The sequence below is a fragment of the Fundulus heteroclitus genome, chromosome 9 (assembly GCF_011125445.2).
Source record: "Fundulus heteroclitus isolate FHET01 chromosome 9, MU-UCD_Fhet_4.1, whole genome shotgun sequence".
NCBI lineage: Eukaryota > Metazoa > Chordata > Actinopteri > Cyprinodontiformes > Fundulidae > Fundulus > Fundulus heteroclitus.
In genome coordinates, this window is record NC_046369.1 from 28,596,390 (window position 1) to 28,620,549 (window position 24,160).

The following is a 24,160-nucleotide window of genomic DNA, read 5'->3' on the forward strand; positions in this document are numbered from 1 at the left end:
GACGAAGGTCACTTTTTGTCATATAAAGCTTTTGTTTTATTTTTATGAGAAACAACTGTGACTTTCTTAACACATAAAAATATAAACCTTGCAGTATATATTTTATATATATATGATGACACTCAGAGTGTCAGTTTTGCCCCCCTGTCCTGGGCCCGGGACAATTGACCCGTTTGTCCCCCCCCTGTCGGCGGGCGTGTAAGTGTACAGACAATGGCATGTTACATTTATTTTCTTTATCTTAGATGAAGCTGAGTCTCATTGGGCAGTTGGTAGAACTGTTGCCTTTCAATAAGAAGGTTCTGGGTTCAAATCCCATACTGGATGAGGTTTTCTTTTCTCCCTGTGCATGTGGGGGTTCTCTGGCTACTCCAGCTTCCTCCCACAGTCCAAAAAACATTCCTGTTGGGTTACTTTGTATCTCTAAATTGCCCTCAGGTGTGTGTGTCCTGTATGTCTCTGTGATGGACTAGCAACCCTGTCTGTCCAATGACCACTGGAGATAGGTGTCAGTGACCCTGTGTAGATAGAAGAAATCTTTATTTGTGATGGCAATTGTGCATTCCAGCAAAATTTGTCTTCTTAACCCATCCCCTTAGAGAGCGTTCTGAGGCTAAGGGTCTTCCTCAGGGGCTCATAGTGGCCAACAGTCTTTGAGGTTTGGACTGGGTTCTTGCAGTCTTCTCAGAACACAAACACACTGTTTTAACCACTAAAGGGATGATTGATTCATAGAATTTAAGCTAAAAGGATGCACTCTTGGGTCCAATTTGCTGATCCCTGAAGGCCATGCTTATCTATTTAAGAAATTCTATTCAAGTATAAAGACCACAGGCATGTGCACTCATCATAGCATTTAGGAAGGAGACAGATTCTGTGTTCCAGAGATAAATGTGTTTTAATATGAAATGTGCAAATAAACCCCAAAAGAAGAGCAAAACACACTGTAAAGATGCTGTCTGAAGCTGGTAAAAGAGAATGTCAATATCCAAAGTAAACCAAACCCTGTGCACCTTGGGGTGAAAGGCTACTCAGTTGGTAGAGGCCTTTTCTTCCAAAAGCAACATAAAAATCCAATTACAGTTTGCAAATGCACCCAGAAAACACCTGAAACACCTGTCCTGTGGTCAGATGAGACAAAAATTAAAGGTTGGCCACAATGACCATTGCTACATTTGGAGGAAAAAAAATCAGTTACAAAAACTCCTGAAAAACTGTTACACCCAGTTTGTCAGGAGGAATGGGCCAGAAGTCCAGCAAATGATTTTGAGGAGCTGGAGGAGGGAAAGCCAAATCCTTTCACCCAAGTCATACCATTTAAAAGGCAGCTCTACTAAATACTAAAGAAATCTATGCAAAGGTGAGACGAAAATGTAGAATTCTCTAGAAATATTCCCCCAAAACATACTTTTTTTTAACAAGCAGGAATACTCATGGTGGCTGATCTAAAGCAGTAAAGGTTTAGTCTGATGTAATGTTACACGATGAGAATGAAAAGCTTAAAGCAAAAGCCGAGTCTTCTCTTTCTGCTAATATCAAAATATTCTTTATTAGCCAAGTTTGTAAACACAAACCAGGACTTTGACTTCAATCTGTCACACTGAAGACTGTAAGTGTAAATATATAAACTTCAGAGGAAATAAAAATAAGGCTAAAAAGAACAGTATATCTATGTGTACGTAAAGCTATTTTTAGATTAAGAAAAAAGGAAGTCGTAGAAAGTTATGGTGCAAATATGCGCTGACTACTCATGCTGTGGGGTGTCCATCAGAGAGACACTGTGGGGGAAGAAACTGTCTCTGTGGTGGCTGGTGCTGACAAATACAACCTCTAGCGCCAGCCTGAAGTTAAAGGCCAGAACAGTTTGTGTCCAGGATGTGTGGGGTCTTTAGAGATGTTAGCAGCTCTTTTCCTGACCCTGGACCTGTACAAGTCCTGGATGGAGGGGAGGTCAGTCCCGATGATACTCTGCAGATGTAACTGTTTATTGTAGTCTAGACCTGTCCTGTTTTGTGGATGAGCCCAACCACATAGTGATGGATATGGACAAAACAGACTGAGCAAGGACAGTATGGAAGACAACCAGCAACTCCTGAGGAAGGTGGTACTTCTTGAGTTGCTGCAGGAAGTAGCCTCTACTGGACCTTCTTCCAAACAGTGTGTTTGTGTGAGGACCATCTCAGGTCCGGAGAAAGGGTGGTTCCTAGGAACCGGACGTGATCAACTGTAGACGCTGTGTTGTTGACCCACTCAACAATCTTGAGTGGGTTAAGGTCCAGGTGGTTCTGACCTAACCTGACTCCGCTAGATGGATTTGCTCCGCATATCCATCTAGAAACCTTCCGTTGAAGTAATTTTGGGAAGGGGCAAAAATACTGGTTAGCTTATTGGCCTATGCTGGTGATAGACGGGCCAAATAAACCAATCAGATCAACGAAGCATATGACGTACTAACAGAGCGACGACGAAAACACAACCACAAGCCAAGCTACTCTTGCTGCAGCAGGTAAAAGCTCGTTAGCTCAGCAAAGAAATACTCTGTAATTCCAATAAAACTTGCTCGATAGCCACGCTAACGCTAGTTTCATCGGCTGAAGCCGCCATGTTCTTTAGACTGAACTGTCGCGCTTCTCGTTGCGTCACACCTCAAACCGCCTCAAAGCCAACGCTGATTGGACGTTCGTTTGGTGAACGGCTCCAAATTTTCTTTAACGGAAAGTAGCCAGACTGATCTGCGAGTGAAACCTTGAAAGCTCGCGAGATCAGGATGGTCTCACGAGGCTAGTTCTGACCGCATCAGTGGACCAACCAATCCACTGTATGGATGTAGGCTTGTCCCCATCCTGGATCAAAACCTCATTAGTTTCACATGTGGGTCCGCTGAGGTGCAGTCATTTGATTACAGGGAGAAGAGGAGTGGTGAAAGCACCCACCGCTGGGTCGCACCGGTGCTGATGGTTCTGGCAGTTATTCATAATATGCACATGTTTATTTAAGAGACTGAAGTTTCAAATGTAACCAATAATTTGTTCATTTATTAAGACAGTGAATCACAGATTGACTGAACATACATTCACAAAGATCAGAGGAGTCCAAGCCAGGAGTAAAACCATTATAATTTATCACTCACTGGACTTCACAATGAAAATGCCAACCAGACGAGGTCAACAACTATATGTGCAGTTCATTGATACCATGAAAAAACTTTTATCCTGAAAACGGTGCTTTCGTAATGCTTTCTTAAAAGTTGACCTAGTAGTGCAGTTCTTGTCCCTCCAACCTCCCTGCTACCTCTGCGTGTCAAGTGGCACAGTGCCGAGGGAAGCCACCTGGGGGAAGTAACCACTGTTCAGCAGTGTGCTGGGTGAAAACAGAGAGGAGGTATCATCCGAATCGAGAGTCTTTTTCACATCCTGCTGCAAATCCAGAGAGGAAACGACGTTCACCACATCCTCCTCCTTGCCGCTCATCTCTTGTAAGCAGACTCCATTCAAGAAAGACGTTTTAGCCGTTCCAGGCAGCAAAAGATCCCCGATAGAACCGAGAGTGACCCGAGGAGACGCATCAGAGCAATCCACATCCATGCGGCACAACAAGCCTCCCAGTAATCCTTCAGATCCAACCAAGCACCTGTCTTCCCCTGGGTTTTCTCGACCATCCGTTTGCTCCTCCTCTGCATCGTTCGCCTCCTCTTCGAGGGGAACCAGTGGAGCAATCTGAGGTTTGTATCCGGCGTATTCAACCAGAATGGACATGGTCTCTGTTGTGGCCTGTTCAGATCCAGCCTGGGACTCTTCGACGTGGATGGCCGGGTACACCTCATCCCTCTCCTCCTGGGAGACCACCAGGATCGGGGAGAGAGGAGGGTCACTGTAGACGGAGGAGAAAAGAGGCTCGCTTCTGTCATCCTAAAGAAAAGAAACATGTATTTTAGAAAGTTAATCAGCATGTTATGTTCTGAACAAAAGAAAACTGAGATCTCTTATGGCAAAAGAGATCATTAACAGCGGTTTCACTTCCTTTAGCAACGTTTTACAGGCTTAACAGTGGCAATATGAAAAGAATGCTAAATTAACATAAACTATCTTCTCAAATTCTGGTACAGCTGTTGTAGTTGCTGGATATACAGTCTGTGTCACTAAATCCAGAGGTCGTTACCTCCAGCAGTCTGATGGCGTTACTGTGTCCTGGTTTTGGCAAGTTGTCCACGAGCCATTCGGGTCCCCACGCTATACATTTCTGTTTGATCCTAAAACAAAAGAAGAATTAAGATTTAAATTTTTGGCCACTAAATGTTTAACAAAACAGCCATGTGTGGTCTCAATTAAAAAAGATGATTACAGATTCTCACAAAAGTGTTCATACTATTAGAACACACTGTATCCCATTACAGCAACAAACTTTAATCTGTTTCATTGGGATTTTATCTGATATACCAACACAAAGCAGTGGATAATTGTAAATAGGAAGCTAAATTATACATGGCTTTCCACATCTTTTACAAATAATATCTAAAAAAGGATGTTGTGCCAATGTATGCACCCTCTTTACTCTCATACCCTTAATTAAAATCCAGTGCAACTATCTGCCTCCAGAAGTCACTCACTTAATAAATAAAGTCCACCTTTGGGAAATTCATTTTAGGAAAAGCATTGATCAGAGAAGCAGAGAAGAGCTCCAGTGGGTGAGTCTAACGACCAGATAGTTGTCAGCGCTGTTCGCTTGCAGCAAGCCCGGCCTGGGGGCTTCTGCATGGAGTTTGCACGTTCTCCCTGTGCATGTGTGGGTTTTCTCTGGGTACTCCAGCTTTCTCCCACAGTCCAAAAACATGTGTGTCCTATTAATTGGGCCCTCAAGATTCCCTTTTGGCCTGACTGTGTGCAAGTGCATGGTTATTTGTCCTGTGCTGTTGCCCTGTCATGGATTGATGATCTGTTCACTTTGTATGGAATCATGCCGACTTAGCAAAGTGGTCACGCACACCCCAGGTGACTTGAATTTCTTTATTTGTCCCCCGTGGAGGAAATTTCGTTTCAGTACAGCCCATGAAGAAAAAGACAGACCCTTCTTGCAGATGGTTGAGGGGTGAAAAAAAAAGAGTGCATTAGTGGCGTTGTCTCTTTGACAATTCAAACAATGTGTGTGTGTGTGTGTGTGTATGTCAGTATGGGCCCATGACTCTGCAGCTGCCCCACCCCCTTCAACAAAAGACAACAGTTCTGGTGGGTATAGAAAGGTGGCTAGAAGAAAGTCACTGTTACAAGAAACCCATAAGAGAACTTGTTGAATGTTTGCTGCAAGCTGTATAGGGAGCAATAGGTACTCTGGTCAGATGAGACCATTGGTGAACTTTAGGCCTACATACAAGGTGATATGGGTGATGGATAATCAACACCTGACAAACACACTATCCCAACGGTGTAACGCTGTGGTGGCAGTATCCCCACCACGCATTGATGCTTTTCTTTATCAGATACAGCAAAGCTGGTCAAACTTGTTGGAAAGATGGTTTACGCTGTAAAAAGGATTACACGTTACCATAAAGTTATGCAGGCCTGCTATTTTGTGTTGTTTTAAAAACCATGAAACCCCAAAAAAACACACAGAAGCATGTGGTTGCAAAGTGACAACGTGCGGTTAGAGTGCAAGTGATCCAAACGCCTTTCCAACGCAATGCACACCGATGTTAATGGCATGACTAATAACGCAGACAAACGAATAAAACAGCAAAATCAGAACGAGGGTTAGGTTTCTGTTCACGATAAACAAGTGGGTTTTTACTCATGTTGCGGTGTGGTTCTTCACTAAAAATTAACCACAGGGTCATTCATCCTATTTACTAGTAAAACAAAACTTATGAACTCACAGAATCAGCTTTAGGTCAACGAGACAAAAAGCGCCTCATGAATTTGTCTAGTTGAATGACTGAGGCTTTCTGTGGAAAAATGAGCATTTGAAGTAAGTAACATTACCGTTTCCTCACACAGCCCCAGCACATCAGGTTGGCCACAATCGTTACGAACATGGCCAGGATGAACACAATCACAATCACCAGGTGCACTGAAAGACACATGACAGAAAAGTCTCATCGTTTTCCTTTTTATACTGACGGCAGCTGAACTTAAAAGAATCTAAGTCAAAAGTGTATATATGGTGATCTTCTACGATTTAATATGGAGAAAATGTATTAACCAGCTGGGTCTGCGGGCGGAGATATGGGCTTTCCCCCTCGAGGACCTTCTCCTGCTGAGTTTGATGCGCTCAGCTGTAGGGTCAAAGCTCCTTCTGGACAGTCAAGCCACAACTGTCTTTGGTCCGATCCAGACACCGTCACTGTGCAGAAGAAAAAGGAAAGTTAGTTTCTTTCTTCTTCCTAAAACAACTGAATACTTTTGGTTATTCAACTTTAACCGCTCCGTGTTAGACATGGAAAACAGCTCAGCAGATGGCAAAGCCTTTGAACTGAAAGTCAGCCTTGCCTAATGTTTGGTACACGCAGTGGTGCAGTGGATTTTTAAGGTCAATTCAGCAAAGGCTGGGCATTGTGCTGTATGCCAACTCAAAGCAGTGCAACACTGAGACACGAAAGGAAAACCAGACATGGCTTTGAAAATCTTTCACAAACAAACCCTGAAAAATGTGATGTGCATGTGTGTTCGGCACCATTTACTCTCATACCTATAAATAAACCCTGATGCCACCATTGGCTTTATGAGGTCACCTCGTCAGTAAACAAAGTGCAGAAGTCTGATTTCATTTGTTTGGTGAAGGCCTCTGAGGTTTGCTACAGAGAACATTACTGAGAGCTAAGAAACACAACAGACAGGTCAGAGAGGAAGCCATGGATAGGTTTAAACCAGGGTTAGGTTATAAAAAAAATATCCCACACTTCTCACGGAGCCCTGTTCAAACCATGGATAGAGGATGACAATGGATAGAGGATGGCGTATGAGCAAACCTACCAGCTAAACTGCCAGGCTGGGCAATCAGAGGATTAATTAAAGAAGCCGCCAGAAGATCTATTGTAACTCTGGAGGAGACACTGAGAACTAAAGCTTGGGCTGCAGAAGCTGATGTCAGGACAACTATTAGCTGTCTAGAAATTCACCACAAAATTGTCACAATGTAATTTTTTGGTCTTTGTGCAAAATAACGTGTGGAAAAAAAGTAACACCACATTTCACACAAGGTACATCATCAAGGTGGCAGTATCATGGGGTGTTTCTCTTTAGCAGGTGACAGGAGAGATGGCGAGGGTTGATGGGAAGATGGATGGTAAATGGCCTGTATTTGTATAACGTTTTATCAAGTGCAGAGGACCCCAAAGCGCTCCACACTACATTCAGTCATTCACACTCTGACGGTGGTGAGCTATGTTACAGTAGTAGCCACAGCTGCCCTGGGGCAGACTAACAGAAGCAAGGCTGCCATACATCAGCGCCACCGGGCCCTCTGACCACCGCCAGCAGGCAAAGAGGGGGAAGTGTCTTGTCTAAGGACAAAACGACTGACACGATGGAGGTGGGTGATCGAACCGGCAACCCACCAGTCACAGGACAAACTTTTTAAATACAAGGCGATCCTGGAAATAAAACCTGGTAGAGGCTGCAGATGTATTGTAGAATCAGTGTAGAGTACAAGCAGCAGGTGACCTGAGTAGATAGGGTGATGCACAAACTTGCCTTGTGCCCAGTGTCTGGATCCAGAAAGCAATCAGCACCAACTGATGCTGGACATCAGGAGACGGGGAGATTACAATCTGACTTATTACGTTTTATAGTTTCTTTGCAAAAATGCAATTCAAAAACAATACGGTCAAAGGTAAAAACGTGCAAATAAGATTCAGAAAGAGTTTTTTTTTAAAAAGGCTTCTGAACAGTTTTACCTACAGTTGTGTGTAAAACGTTACAAAAAAAGAGAAAGAAAAAAAATTTGAAAGTTAGTGTATTAATGCGATGTCTTGACCAGCAAAAACTGCTCTCCATCATTACCAGTCGGTGAACAATAAAGAACACATCAGTCATTTTGTGCACCGACCCTCAAGCAGACTGAAACGACCCGAAAAAAGAAAAGAGCCCGGCCATTCAGCGAGCACATGACGCTTTATAAAGAGGAAAAGATGAGCTCTGATGTAGTCTCACTGTCGAGTTCCACAAATAGCAGACGAGTCGGGCGACAGCCTCTTCTAACACATGTGTGCAAGTAATCACATGACTTCCTGTTCGTGGTCAGAGCGCGCTCTAGAAAACTTTAAAGATGCTGCGAAAAATATGTCGGCTTGTTTCTGACTCTTTGGTTCCTGCCCAAGAGAACGACATGTTCTTCTAATGTCAAAAGCTCCTCACATGATTGGAAAAAAAAAAAAAAAAGTTAAATTGTGTGTCTTTTCAAAAACACTGACACTTGGATTGTGTTGTCTGGTTTGAGAGCAGATATTGTCCCCGTTGTTATGTGTGTTTTGGGGGGGGGGGGGGGGGGGGGGGGGGGGGGGGGGGTTGAAGTAATTAACAAATTAACAATACTGTGAGCTCAACATTTGAATTTCTATTGGTTACGGGAAGCCAGAGCTAGAAAAACCCTGCTGAGGCATTGAAACTTTGAGGGAGGGGAGTATCAATGGAATGCCGCTTGCACACTTTCCATTATGTGTGTGTGGTTTGTGCCGAAATGCAATATATGCATACTGCTTCATGTATAATTTACCACATGTATGCGCACAGGTGCGATAGGAAGCCTTTGTTTGAGACCGAGGTGAAGTACAAGCTCACAAAAGTGCTGCTCAAGGAGGGAGAGAAAAGGCAGAACCGACGATGAGCCAGAACAGGAAACTCACAGCAGAATTGTGCTTCCTCCTCACTTTCAAATCGACATCAAGCTTTATTGTGAATGAGAGGCTTAGTTTAATTTCAAGATCAGACATGATTATTCAAGTTGTTTTTGTTTGTTTGGGACAAAAAAAAAAGAAAAAAGATTTCCTACCCTGTGTTGTTTCCCTCAAGTTATTACGTTACTCTGTCCAGACTACAGGACAAAGCAGGTTTTAAGATATGGCGCCGGTTTAAATATGCTCACAATCCTCAGTAGTTTGCTTTGTTATATATATATTTTTTAAATCTAACTTGCCTCATTACATGTTTGATGTTTTTTCAATTTCTAATCGTAGTACCCTAACCTACCATTTTTTTTTTTACCATTTGTCAGTTTAAGATGGAGATTACAGTCTCCACTTTAATTCATACTGAAGGCGTTCGTTTTTATTTGATTAGGACGGTGCACATGAATCAACATTACCATGATACACGGCAATGTAAAGATGCTGGAATTAGCACAATAGCTACATTTCACCCATTGTCCTTAGGCAGGTGTCCTAGGAGGAACAAACAAACTGTCCACTGTCCACTGACAAAAAAAGATGTCCACTTTGGAAAAGACCGCAAAGAGAAAAAGAAAGGATGTCTGAAAATTAGAGCAGGAAGACTTGAAAAACACAGCCAAGAGTGGAGTCTGCGGATGAACAAGATGAAAGAACTGTTGCGTAGACATGTCAGAGGAAGTCGCAGGCCTGTACAAGAGAGACTGCATCACTTAATGACACAGAATGGAGAAAAATGTGGCATCAAAAATAACTCATCAGGCCGTTTGTTAGGTGCCAACACACAAGGACAGCCTGAAAATGACCAGGGAATCTACAAGAAGGTTGCCAGTTTGGCCGCTACAGCAAGCAGAAAGACCAGACGACACAAACAGACAAGGCAAGGAAGAAAGAAAAGACAAGCTGTGGTAGAACGATTCTTAAAGAGACATGAATCAACACGTAGGCCTAAGCGACATGCTGAACACGGTTGGCTGTTGATTTAAGCCTAGATGCAGTTTAGAAAAGCTTGCTGCAGACGTTTATTTTGTGGTTGCAAAAAGACTATGTCCTGCGTGGAAGACCCAAGCTTGTGAAAAAGTCACAGGGAATACGATGTGAAATTTTGTCACTGTGGCAAATGCTGAAGGAGCAGCTTTTTAATGCTTGGGTCGATATTTATGGCAACAAGACAACTGAGAGCAAATCAGTTAATGCTCTGATCAAAATCGCTGATCAATAAAAAAAAAAAAAAACGCACTTAACTGCTTTCACTTCTGTATTGGAGGGTTTATTGATGCTCCAAATAAATGGTGCGACACAGCAGCTTCCAGAAAATGTGCAATCCCCTTAAACCTTTCCCAGTAAAAGAAATGTAAATTAAATGTATTCTCGTTGTTGACAGAGTTTTGGGTTTTTTTGTGCTGAAATAATCCTAGCCTTCTCCAACTTGCTAACACTTTTTCTTTTCCCACTGATACAAACCGTCTGGAAGCTCAGTCACTAGACACGATAAGTACAGCTTCCTGAAAATTCTCCTTATTTTTTAAAACCACTTTTCTAATGTAAATATTAACACGGCACTGGATAAATGGAAGAAAATTCTAGTAAAATTTTCAAATTTATGGGAAAAGCCAAACTGGGTGGGAGGAAAAAAACAAAACAATAAGATAAAATATGATCTGATTGGTCTCTCTCTGTTCTACATATAGCGAGAATAGGTTGTTTTAGAGAGACAAAAGGCAGGTTGAAATATTCTGTTCCCTTGTGTAGCTTTAGTAAGTAAAGAGCTTCAAATGTAGGCAAATAATTGTGTGTGATGAGTGGAAGAATTAATGTTACTTCATTAATAAATCTGCTGTAGAATCAGCTTCTCCAGCTTTTTAGCTGTGGTTTCCTGACTGCAGAAGAACAGATTATTTCAGGGGAACTAAATTTCACACAAAACCTGGATTGTGTCAAAATAAAGGCACAAATTGACCAGGCATACAGCAAGAAAGAGCCACGACCCTCCAATTGATGTCAACTGAACATGCATCCTTCGTGGTTTGGATTTAAAGTATATAGTTGGTGCTTTTTCTGCAAAGAAGGCAAAGGAAAAAGCGCTTGTAAAAAGGTAAGATAGTAATTTATTTATTGATTTCCAGCACGGATTGGCGACCTGTCCAGGGTGTACCCACGCACGCCTCTCGCCCATTGACAGCTGGAGATAGGAACCAGCACCCCAGCAGGGATAAGCGTGTCGGAAAATGGATGGATGGATGGATTTACAGCACCTTGTTTATTAATTTTAAATCATTGTGAAATTATTTAAAAGGAATATGCATTTGTTTATTCTTTTACCTAGAATATACTGCAAATCTTGTAAAAAAGTGACCATAAGTGCTTGTGGCACATTTTTCCTTAGTCCTTGACGCGGCTGACCCAGGCTCGACTCCGGTCTGTGGTTCTTTGCCGCATATCTTCCCCCTCACTCAGCCCCCCTTTCCTGGCAGCCTACTTTTGATAAAAGGACCGCTAGTGCCGTAAAAAAACAAATTAATCTGTGATATCTGGCATTCAGGCCATGTCACTGTAGCTGAGCTGTTCCAGTTGGTGTGTGTGACAAAAAGTGAAATTCAAATAATATTGTTACTAAGTGGACTAAATAAGGAATGGAGGGCCTTCATGACGGTTTGTATTTTAAGTGCTCACCACTGAGCTTGGTGCTGCTGGAGTCAAGTGTCTGCCAGTAGAATGTGTACTTTGTGATGAAGCCCCTTTGTTGGGATAGAGGTAGTTCATCCCACCGGACCAGGATCCGTCGGGCCTCACGGATCAGCACATGGAGCGTGGGAGCTGAAAGTGGCTCTGAAAGAAATGCACATGGAGACCAAAACAATAAGAGAATAGTTGGGGGGCAAGGATGTAAAGCAGGGTGTAAGGCAAAGCCTGTTTTACTCTGTTCTCTGGAGTAGATCAGTCTGGATGCTGGAGCACTGACCCCTCTGGTGGTAACAGCATACAAAGAGAGGTTGTACTTCACGCCCGCCATCAAACCTGAAACACGACAGGAAAACAAGTCTGTCAACCGCTAGCTTTGTTCACCATCTCTGGGTTCACAGTGTGAAATCTTTTACTTTCTGAACAGCCTGCGGTGTGATTGGGGCAGGAAAAACAAATAAATGGCTGTATTGAACAATGACCACACGGGGGCGCAGCTCGACCTCTTTTAAAAATAAGCAATCTGCGTTTCGGGTGATTGGTAAAATTTTCTGGAAGAACTTTTTCTAGAGTGGGTGGATTGGTGCGTCTGGGGCGGCACCAGTACAAAAAACATGTGTGTGTGTGTGTGTGTGTGTGTGTGTGGGTGGGGTGGGGATACGTTATGAAAAAAATGAATAATAAAAAAAATTGTCTGGTTAACAGCAATCTTTCTTTGACATTCTTAATAATTTTTTCAAATATTTTTATTGTTATTTCAGCAAGTCATTTAAACTTCAATAAAAACATTAACAACTATTTCATTTCATTGCAGTATTTGTTTAAAGTCCCCCCTTATATGTCTCTATCTTCTTTCAAAGAAAGAAATATCACTTTCTATTATTTGAAGCTTTTGGTGAGTCAGAAAGGCAACCCTTTAATTTCAAGTTTGTTTTTAGAGAGTGCCAAATAATTAGTCTTTAATGCTTCTGGTAGTCAATAAACATTAACAGAATAAAACTACAACTATAGATCTAATGGGAAATAATGGGAAAACAGCCTACAGTGCTCAGTTTCAGATTATTATTTATATTATTGTTGCATACAAATTTTAACCTGACCCAAATCAATGCAAGAATGATTAAACTGAGAGGGAATATCCATAAAAAAAACAAGCAACCGGTTGAAGGACATTAGGATCTGACATAAATATTTCTTTACCTGTGATTGTTGTTTCTTTTAGTTCTTTGAGCACCTTCGTCCAGTGCAGCCTCCCTGCAGGCATGCTTTCCCATTCTATTACAAAGTACAGAAGATCCTTCCCAGCTGTTGAAGACCAGGAGACATGTACAGAGCCGGCATCTGCTGCAAGAGTCAACTTTCCCAAAAACGATTCAGAAAAACCTGAAACAATCAAGACAGTGATTGTTTTAGGTGTTTTTCACTGAAACTTCAGATGTTCTCTGTGTAATTCTAACATACCCGTGTGTCTGAGATCTACAGAAGCCGGTGGAGACGTCCCGTAGGAGGTTACAGCACGGACACTCAGTGTTTGACTCTCCACTGGTGCCTGAACTGAACACTGGCTGGAAGCAGCAGAGCAGTTCTCCTCATGGCCGTTATCCAGGAGGATGCTGTAGTTCAGCAGCTCACCGCTGTAACTATCTAAAGGTGGAGGCTAGAGAAGAGATGCTTTTATCAATTTATTACTTATTCATTCCTGATTTTTTTTATTTAATTTCTTTTGTTGTATTTATTTCTTTAAGTGACTGAACCCAATTTTAAAGCCAAGCTATTAAAACTCTTTAACAACTGAAACTGAATGATTATGTAAGTTTTTTTTCTTTTTCTTTTTTTGCCATTTAAGCATCACTGGTGGAAAAAGAAGGTGAAGCCTTTTGACAGACCAGGGATTGACTAGAAAATTTATCAAGAAAAGCATTTTTAACCACACAGTAATGCGAAATTTAACCTTTGTCTTGAAGGAAAAACGTTTGTTTCTGAAAGTGGCAAAGGGATATTTAAAACAAAATACATTTAAGACTATGGTAAAAGGTGGACTAATTCTTCTTTAACTGATTTATTTCTAGTTTTGCCTCACAGAAAATCAGAGCTACATCTTAACCCACTGACTGCAACTGGAGGACGAACAAACATGGACTTAATTTCATTAAATACTTTCGGAAAAAGTTAGGTTGATATAAAAGTTGCATAAACTCATATCTAAGGGCAATATAGAGTAACCAATTAACCTATCTGTCCTGTTGACATGGAAACACCCATGCATCCACACTGCTGAGGGAAATTCAGAGTGTGCATGCATGGGTTTGGACAGTGCATGCATGAACAGGGAAAAGATGGAAACTTGACGTTAAAGGCCTCGCCTGGGATTTTTGAACCAACACAGTAAATTTGTCTGAGTAAGATTTACTCAAATTGAAGAAAATTTACTCAGAAACATATAACATTTGGTCCCTCTCAAAAAAATGTCTTAAATTTCCAGTGGATTTTACTCAGATAAATTTCCTGTGAAGGAAAATGTGCTAACAAGAGCCCCACCGTGGTGCCCTGCTATTAAAAGTTTGCTATTATCATCTTGTTCTTTGCTAACTGCTACAATGGAAACATTATTCCACACAAGTTGCTTTTTAAGTCGCATATGATGATGTTTTCCAGCAAAACAAAGTAAATGAGTTTTTAAAAAGGATTTCCAAACTAAAGCACCAGCTATCTGCACAGGGAACATGACCAATACAAGCCTGGGCATTACTGTGAAGCCATGCAGGCAGCAGAGCAGATACTGCTTCCTTTTTCCTTTGACATTACAGAAATGAAATAATGACAGATTAGTTAACTTTGTTCTCAAATCTCATCTGTTCAGATACATCAGTTATGTATCTGTCATGTAACGTTTAAAGCTCAGTTCTTTAAATAACATTGGGATAGATAATAAAATGTAGCCTAATTATAGGGATAAAGCCGTGTTTGGAAGATCATTTGTACCAAATAGCCCTAGTTCAAAGGACTGGATTCATGGCCATACCTTCCAGAAAACAGTAACAGTCCTCAGCCCATTTCTGGCCTGTTCCCCTAAGGTTCTCCACACGTGTAGCTCCTGAGATGGACCTGTTGGAAAGACAAACAGGCGGAGTGAAGTTCCTCTGCCAGGTAGTACACGACGACATGCTCTGTTCCACCATGGGTCAATTTGTGAACTTGCCTTTTCCAGGACTCATCCTCCTCACAGACGGGCTCCATTTGCTGCAGAGGGATCTTAGGCTGGTTTTAAAGCTTGGTGTGCTAGTAGGTGTCTGCCTCGATAATGAGGCACACGTTTTGATCTGGAACTCATATTCAGTCAGAGGCCTCAGGTTCTCCACTTGTATCAGACCCTTGCTGAGCTCTGCTACCTCTCTCTGCTCCTGAAAGGGGCAGATTTTTAGGTTATTGCCCAGGAAGACTTACACAAAGAAAAACTAGAAAGCCAACATGGCTCCTCCTGATATCACTTTACCCATGTGTCGTTATTTGCAGAGAGCCTGACTTGTGGTCTGAGGCGCATCGAAGACTCAGAGGTGTTCCAGTACAGCGTGGCAGATGTGGATTCATTCATAAACTCCATCCTAACGATATGAGGGGTCTCTGGTATCACTAAAACACAAATCAACGATAATATAATTAATTACAACCACACACTTTGAAGGATTTTATTTTCTGTGACAAACTAGTGCATAATTGAGAAATGGTCAAAAAATGTGATGTATGGTTTTCAAAATGATTTGCAAATAAAAATCTCAAAAGTGTGCTTTGTATATTTGTCCCCTTTATCTAGATACCAATGAATAAAATCCAGTGCAAGTCCCCTAGTTAGTACACATAGCTCCCTGTCTATGATTTTATCCACGGACAAATAAATGTCCTACGCTGCCTCAGACGTTTGTCAGACAATATTAGTGAACAACATAGCATCATTAGGACCAAAAAAAACACACAGGGTCAGGGATAAAGCAGGTTTAAAGGTTTAGTGGACAATCATTTTCGGCTTGGAGTTCCAGGGGGTTCACTTTATCTATTGGTTGTCCCACATGTCGGCCCTTCTGATGGGCTCATGTAACGCCACTGCGTGTGCACGTCACTTGTTAGTTTCTGCTTGCTGGCTGCGCATGCGCACTTCTAGTGTTTATGTAGCCAGTTAGCTTCAGTTTCAGAGCAGAGCTCCATTTAAGGCACAAGAAGCAAACTGTCTGACATCTTTATCAGAAGAAGAGGAAGGCCTCCGAAGAAAGAAACAAGTCCACAGTTGATTTGGGAGATTTGTTTTTTCACGTGATGCCCCTGAGGAGTGGAAGGGCAAGGTAAGTCGGTCATACCCATTAAGCAGTATTTCAAAAAGGGACTAGTAGGTCTCTTACCTACATTTCTGGAAAAATCATCCACTATACCTTTAAGTTATGAACATCCTGAACTTTAAACATGCAAAGCTGGTCTTTATACCACTGCACATCTTCAATCCTAATTTGACCTGACAGGGGGGGGGGGGGCATTAATTAGAGATGCAACCAAGTGACCATGGTAACTGGAGGAGCTGCAGACATCCACTACTCAGGTGGAATAATTTGGTTACAGGACAAATATTAGTAACTTGTCAAGCCAGATTGATAATGTGTAGCACCTTACGTTCTGCACATTATCAATCTGGGTCTGTTCCCATCGAATCCGGTCAGCAGAACACTCCGAGCTGATTGGGCAAAGCAACACAAAGAGCCTGCCTGCCAAAAGTTGGTTTTAGCCAATCGTGGTATCAAATTAAAATGTAAGCAGCAGGGGCCATGAGAAACCACGAAGTTATGTTGGTCCAGGCACGTCTTGCTGTTATTCTGTCAAAGATGAAATCGTGTATGGTGATCGCAGCAGCTATGCATGCGTCCTTTTGCGTTGCCATGTTTATTTTGGTTCTGCTGTGGGCTCATCAGCTCTTGCTTTTGTTGCAGCTGTATGTCCCACCTTTAACCATAATACTAAATCGTGACTGGCCCAAACTGTTTTTGGCTCAGGCCAAAACGATTGAGATGGGTTGTACAAGATTGATTGTCGTGTGTTTGTGAACACACAAATACAGCGAGAATTCAGCTTACAGGCAAGGTTAAAATATTAGTTATGCACTCCACAAATATGGTATTTCTGGAAACCCATTGTTGAAAGGAAGCTCTAAGGGATCCTGTTTTCAGTGCTCCTATAAGCCACGTAGGGGGTCAAAACTTATCTTTTTAGCCCACATGCAAAACTCAATGTGTAGAGGAAAAACATGGTAGCAGCAGCATCATGCTGTGGGATGTTTATCTTAAAAAAAAGAGAAGTGATCCTAGAAACAAAGCAGTTAGATGCTGTAAAAAACTTAGGAGAGGGCTCTCCTTCCAGCAGGTCAGCGATCCCAGAACGACCCAGTTCAGACCAAAACCAAACTGACAATAGATATTCAGAAGCTATTATATACTATTTAAATAGACTATTTCCTATCTATTCATTTAATGTCCCACTCTGTATGTACGCTGGTAGAAGTATGCTTTTAATTACTTTCAGCAATCTTTTCAACAAAATGTGGTTCTACCCATTTTTGACTCAGAGACTAAATACCAATATCCACTATAGTTTTCAGATATTTATTTGTAAAAAAAATAAATTGAAAACCACACATCATTTTCTTTCCCTAATGTTGCAGTACTTCATGTAAGCATGTCTCATAAATTCCCAATAAAATACATGACTGTATGAAGGGGTCTGGTGATTTTTCAAGGTCCTGTAATCTATTAAACAGCTGTCGTGTCACTGAAGTTGCAAACACTCAAAGAACAAATGCAGTGGGCCGAGAGCAGAATAATAAAATCCCCCGATATTGTCCCCTTGCGACATTTATTACACAAAGAGAAAAACACTTTGCTGAAAGTCAAATGAGTCAAACCAAAGAGAAAACAGCTTATTGAACAAAACACTCCACAGATGACTCAACAAAGTCTGTTTCTGACAAAGACATTCAAATCAAAAGCTGTTTGCGTTGATGCTCTCTCATATGTAGAATTTAAGTCAAAGCATTACCAATATCCTCCAGAGAAAAGATGAATGGGTCCGACTGAGTCGCTCCAAAGTGGTTGTAAGCAGTGGCGATCAGCGTGTATTTAGTGTTTTCGTCTAAGATTGCTCGTGGTATGCTGATCTTCTCGCCGTCCTGGATCAGACCGAAAATACTTTCATTCTCTCTGATAATAAAAAAGGAAGGAAAAATGAGGTCAAAAGCCGACTTAGAAACCAATAAAAAACCAAAACCATGACTGTGTACCTGAGGACTGAAATGTTGTAGCGTGTGTGAAGATACGTTTCCTGTCCTCTCTGCAGTGAGCAGTTTACCAAGTCAGAGCTCCTTGCTGTTTCACAGCTAATATTTGCAGGCTTGTCTGGAGGAACTGTAAGGATATTTGTAAGCAAAAGGGAATATTTTTAATCATTTGAAAGCAAGGGCAAAATGTTTAAGGTCTGGCATTGTGAGATCAGTTTAGTTTGATGGATCTGCTCTGTGTTCAGTGACCAATGAAACCTCATATCTCGCTTTCTCTTTCATCCCTCATTAATAATGGAAACAATCAGCATATAATATAAATAACACAGGTTATTCATACAGGAACCGATTAACCAAAAAATGTGGTCTAAAGCAGGGCTTCGCTCACTTTTCAGCCTGTAACCCCCAAAATAACAACCCCCCATTTTGGTGGATGAGACTTTTTATTTATTTTTTGGTAGATTATGAGAATAAAGTCATAATATTACAAGAATAAAGTCCTACAATGATGCGAATAAACTATTTTTTATAAGAACTCCTACAAAAAATGCCGCCTTCCCCCAGTGTTAAAATGAGGAATGTTGAGCATTGTGTAAAGTTATACTTTTTTGTCAGTTTCACAAATAAAGAAATAGTAAATAATTATAGCACATCAGCATTAAATAATCTTGGGGCCCCTTGAGGGTCCCGACCCCCACTTTGGGAACCCCTGGTCTAAAGACTTTTCAAGTAACAAACATGTCCAGCTCATATTCGACAAAACGTAACCAATTTCAGTCCAAATTCAGTTCAGATCAATCCACACATTTGATCGCAGTCAGATTCAGTCACAGCCCACATCATCTTTAACTGTAATGCATTACAAACAAATTCAGCTGATCATATAATGTCAGTTAGTAAAGAGTTATGTGAGGGAAGCCCACCCATCTGCTTTGAGTCACTGGCTTTGCAGCAATCCCTCCTCCTGAACAGGCATGAGGTTGCTGCGGCGGGAAACAACTCCCTTTACCAGAAGAGAAACCTCCAGCAAAATGAGGCCATCTCCCACAACCACCTCTACCCCAGATTCAGGTAGTTTTGTGTCTTACCACTGAAGGTTATTGGGTAATCTACTGCAATGTGCAAAAATCTTGAGTTACGCATCATTTCGCGATATTGCTTTCAACGAGCTGGACTGCCTTGTAAAATTTTGAAGGGGTATCAATCAATAAATGTTCAGCTTTTCTGTAAGTTTCTTTTCCTTTTGGCTGCTTTTTGGCTCATTTTTATTTTAAATAACATTAAGTCTTTTTTTTTTTTTTTTGCTCAGTCATTTTCTCTGACCCATGAATCATTACCGTCAAAAAGATGATTTGTCATGAAGGTATCAGCTGAACTCTTGGCATAACTGAGACAAAGAAGAAAGATCTTTCAGGTCTGTTTTTGACAGATTTGTGTTGTTGATCTTAAAGATCTATCCTTCAGACACCGTGCATGTTCTGTAAACAGAGCTTTAGTTTGAAACCCTCTTCTATACTTCTATAAAACACAAACTGAAAAATACCATTCCGTGATCAAGCGCAAATCCTCGTTTTGAGGATCAAAGGAACAAAACAGCAGGCTCAAATAAATAATACAAGAAAGTCCAAAGCTATCGGGACTGATTTGAAACATTTTGAACAGTACTATTTATCTCTTAGAAATAAATTGTCAGGTAATGCAATCAGTTAACAATTAACAGCCAGCAATCTATTAGCAATTATTTAAAAATGGAATGTGCAGTCAGATATTATATAAAGAAATTGCAGTATGTGTTCTGATGAGGCTTGTTTGTCAGTTTAAAAGTACTTTTTGAAAATAACACTTTTCATTATACCCGAATTGCTGTATTAAAAAGTTTTTTTTATTGGTCTGATGTTATATTGGCAAGGAATTCATATAAATCATCTTGAATGTTCTCATTACCTGGAAACAGAAAACCATCATATTTAACTGAAAGAAAGGTTTAAAAACATCATATATATATATATATATATATATATATATATATATATATATATATATATATATATATATAGACTTTTCAAAAGTCTTAAAGACTTCAAACCATTGAGCAAGAAAGAATAATTATGTAGGATCTGAAATAGAACAGCGTCTACTTTATTACTCATTACTTCACAATATAGTGGCTCGGCACGCTTTAATATGTAACAACGTAACCTTATCTTGGTTTTGATATTGTTTTCTTTACTAACAGAATGTAGTGGAAGGTACATTTATAATAAAACTGTAGAACTTAGTAGAAAGCCGTCTGTATATTCCTTACAGACATGACACATTTTCAGACCATCTGAAATTATGTAAGTAATGCTTAAATTCAAAATATAGTTTACAGTACCTATGCTGTAAGAGAACAACCCCTCCCAAGTCCTCCCTATCCTGTAAAGAAGTAAAGTGTACGTACGTCCAGCCCGCAGGTCCAGGCCGCTGACGACTTTCAGGCGAGACACTTGTTCGCTCTGCATCATGCAGACCACCTTGGACAGCGGCATCCATACACGGGGCAGATAGAAAACCGTGGTGGTGCAGTTCTCTCTTTTTGACGACTTCACTTCCTGTTTATTCAGCTCCAGGTACAGTGTGGACCTGAAAACCCAACATAATGGTCAAATGTTAAACCTTCAAAAACGCCTCCTCTAGTGCCAGAACCCAAGTAAGCATGTTTCTATGTCTATCTGAATACATCAGTCAGAGAAACAGTGGAGATTTTCTTGTGTGGATGGGAGGTCTATTCGCAGAGGCCTGAAGGGCGTCAGCAGCATTCAAAAAGCACGTCAACCGAAAAAAATTGTCCATTAGTTGCACCCCAAACTAGCTTTTAATTGGTTGTTTGCATGTCCAGTGAATGGGGAACTACTAGTAATGCTGGAGCTGGTGTCTGATATGAATCGTCCAAGTCATTAGAGGGCTAGTTCACTGTTAATTCAGAAATCTGGTTCAAAATTCAAAATACCTAGACTGTTCGAACCTGAACAGGATTTTTCTTTACTGAACAGAGATTCTCTAAGCACTTTTCTTTGGCATTGAGATCACTTATGATTGAAAAAATAAGAAAAACTAAATACATGGCCAGGTCATCCATAAAAATATATTTGGAAGGCATAAGGCTATCATCCAACAGATAAATATTTTAGCTGAATTTTGTCTTTGATAAGTTTTGTCGTAAAACTTGTTTTCTGCAAATGGTGTTCTTCAGGGAGTAGGGGAGTGGCTCTCTCAGGGTGACATTCTTGCATGAACTGCTGTCAGATAAAATATTGTTTTTTCGATATATATTTTTAATCAGAATGTCAATTAAAATATTCCTACCTCTGTTCACATTTAAAGAGGTGGCAGAACACGGTCAGGTTTGAACCCATGAGGACGGGCGTGGCTGGCTCTGCCGTCACGTAGCCGAGAGGGATGATGTCTATACAATCAGCAGGGAGCAGAGGCCAGCCTGTGCAGGACAGAAAACAACCAATTTGGAAAAGTCACATCACTGCGTTTGTTGTGTGATTTATGAGTTAAGGAAAAGACTACATGGACAACTTTGTGGGTGCTGGACTCACCTATAATGGAGAAACAAAGGAGCATGATAATGCATCTCCTACTGGCTAACAAGAGATTCATCTCAGCTCATCTCTCTGAAACCAGAGGACCCATTCAGCAACTGAGGGGAAAAAGCTTACTGTTATCAAATCTCACGGGTTAGATCTTTAAGAATTATGAAGGCTCTGGGATATGAAGAGACTGATTGCACCTCATCCATCTGTGTGTTCAGGAATAAGGCAGCCAAACGGAGTAGGAGAAGCACTTTATCTTCATCTTCTCACTGCAGGCTTTCCTTTTGACAACATTTTCAGAAGTGCATCATAGCAGCTCTGATAAATACATCCTATTAGAATGAACAGAAAAAAATATTGTTCTCCTATGACACGAGACATCGAGCAAGAATTATCATCATTAAAACATGAACGAACAATTTGATTCAACAGGTCATCCTGAAAACATGATTATTTCCAATCGTGTTAATTTTTTTTTCCACCTTTCACCAAACCCCACGGGACAGAAGAAGGCAACACTCACCAGAATTTACTCCTCTATGCATTTTCTCAGCAAGACACCATCCGACAATATTTTACAGCAACCTTCTGCCTGTCTCGCACGACTTGCTCTGCTCCACACGCTTGCCTAAAGTAATCTTTGTCACAAGCGTGTCATTTCTTAAAGAGGCCATTGACCTAGTTTGGTGGTATTCTGGCAGAGGAGAAACTTTGAACATTTGTCTCAGTACTTGAGTGGCCTACTTCAGCTGCCTGTTTCTCATCACCACAAAGGATAAGTTGACGTAAAGCGCTCGCTGCTCTCAAGAACATGCTGCTGTTAGCAGATTATTTATTGAACGATCCAGATTACTGACTGGAGGGTTTGTTTTATGTTCAAATGAAATGCTGACCATTGCTTCATGACAACCTGGTTTCTCTGGTTTCCGCTGGCAATGACTGTTTTGAGGCTTTTTTCTTTTTTCTTTTACTGTAATTTCTAAAAGCACTGATGCACTGAGCAGAAACATTTGTTATTGGCATTGCACAAAGTAGGTAGCCATGTTAAATATATGAACATGTACACACAATTACAATTATTTAGCCTTTTCCAAAGAGAGTTAGGTCAAACTTACATGTAAGGTCCGGTTGGCTTCACCAGAGACATCATAGTTCTCTTCTTTGCTGAAGTTCGTAGCTCGCTCGCTGCTGAGCTGCGTGTGTCTGTTGTTTGAGATAAAAAGTGAGTATTTTTTTTGAGCTACACTTGTTTTTGTGAATTTTACTAGTTTTTTCCATCGCTAACCTCAACTGCTTTGCAGGGAAAACCCAAAGTCTGAGCAGATCGTCTGCTCGTAAAGATAAAACAGACCTCAAGACTGTGGGCTGTCATTAGTCCCCTGCTGAAAAACACTGAAGGTTATCCTTGGGTGAATAATAGGCGAACGTGCTAGTTATTATATGTGTCAGGATAGAATTTGCTGCTCCATGCTTTTGTTACGCTTGTGACTAAACTTGACTGACCGACCCGGCCGTACAGTCTAACTTCATATTTTACACAGCTTTTAAGCCTCGGCCTGAAACAACAATGCGGACTACACCACAAACCCTCGTGAATGACCTAAATCCCTGCACCATTTATTCACACACAAACTAGCAAAGTAGTCATGACTCTAGAAATTTCTCAATTTTGTCACTTGCAATCATTCAGACTTCATTGCTGTCATTCTCCGATTGGTTTTCACATTTTGCCTTTCTTTTTTGCATTATTTTTTCCTAAACATTTCTGTTTGTTTAGTACAATGGCTAACGAGGTCTTGTCATATTCTTGCTGTGCCCTATGCATGTTTTGGTGCGTACCTTTACATTAGTGTTAGGTTTTATTGTATATAATGTTGCATTAAGTCCCAGCCATAGTTTAGTTATTATCCTTTTACTTATTTTTTTTCAGCACTTGTTTTAACTTCATCTACATTCCCTTGCATTCTACAGAGTTATCTCCCTTTTATGTCGTCTTCCCACTATTTGCCGTTTCTTCTTAATGTTCCTTTTAGTGATGGTTTTAGCCTCTAACCGTGTGTGACTGTTTTATCATTGCCTCTCTGTTTTGTCTGTTGTTCCGCCGTCTTATCTGCCATTTCATTTCACCACATATATGTACTGGTACCCAAAGAACCACAACTACAAACCCCATTATTTGAATATGGTATATTGTTTGCTGGATGTCTCTTAGAATACCAGGATGGCCATCTGAACGATTTCTTTGTAAATTGAACAACGACAACCTTAAATGTTAACAGGCAACGACTTTCAGTGCTCTTTCACCCTAAATCCACTCTACTGAAAGTAACAATGCAATAATTTCTGCAGGGTAGAAAAATAGTCCTTTATTTAGTTTCCTTCCTATTAGTAAGTATGAATTCTGGATTTATGACCGCTACTCCTGTATCGCCTGATGGACTCTGGAATGCATCTATGAAAATGTTTCATTTAGTAATGAAATTGCTTTATATACTCCTTCACTGTTACTAAATAACAATTGATAGTTTGTCTCTCCATTTGCTCTCTCTAAGATAGTCAGCTAAAAAAAAAAAAAAAAAAAATTAAATGAATCCTTTGAAAATACAACAGATCTCAATTGAAAAAAACAACAACCCTGCTGGATGTCCATAGTGTTATAGAACGGGTAGTGGGTTGGGAACAAGGGGATGCTACATCATTAGATGAAAATTA

At 40.8% G+C, this 24,160-nt stretch overlaps 1 protein-coding gene across 2 annotated transcripts; it reads right to left on the minus strand.

Annotated features, from left to right (window-relative positions):
* Nucleotides 1-3,035: 3,035 nt before the first annotated feature.
* Nucleotides 3,036-22,652, minus strand: il23r (interleukin 23 receptor). 2 transcript variants are annotated; one of them, XM_021321029.2, is made up of 18 exons: nt 22,564-22,652; nt 21,646-21,780; nt 21,455-21,555; nt 21,213-21,342; nt 20,308-20,489; nt 17,868-17,991; nt 17,627-17,787; nt 15,048-15,184; nt 14,754-14,955; nt 14,577-14,659; nt 13,016-13,211; nt 12,755-12,937; nt 11,792-11,890; nt 11,546-11,701; nt 6,193-6,333; nt 5,973-6,060; nt 4,159-4,249; nt 3,036-3,908 (listed from the first exon to the last, which is right to left on the minus strand). In XM_021321029.2, the coding sequence occupies exons 3-18, from the start codon at nt 21,513-21,515 to the stop codon at nt 3,288-3,290; spliced, it is 2,655 nt and encodes an 884-aa protein (XP_021176704.2). In that variant the 5' UTR covers nt 21,516-21,555; nt 21,646-21,780; nt 22,564-22,652; the 3' UTR covers nt 3,036-3,287. The 2 variants fall into 2 exon arrangements, with proteins under 2 accessions (XP_021176704.2, XP_021176703.2); XM_021321028.2 differs by lacking the exon at nt 22,564-22,652 and adding an exon at nt 21,972-22,220.
* Nucleotides 22,653-24,160: the final 1,508 nt, after the last annotated feature.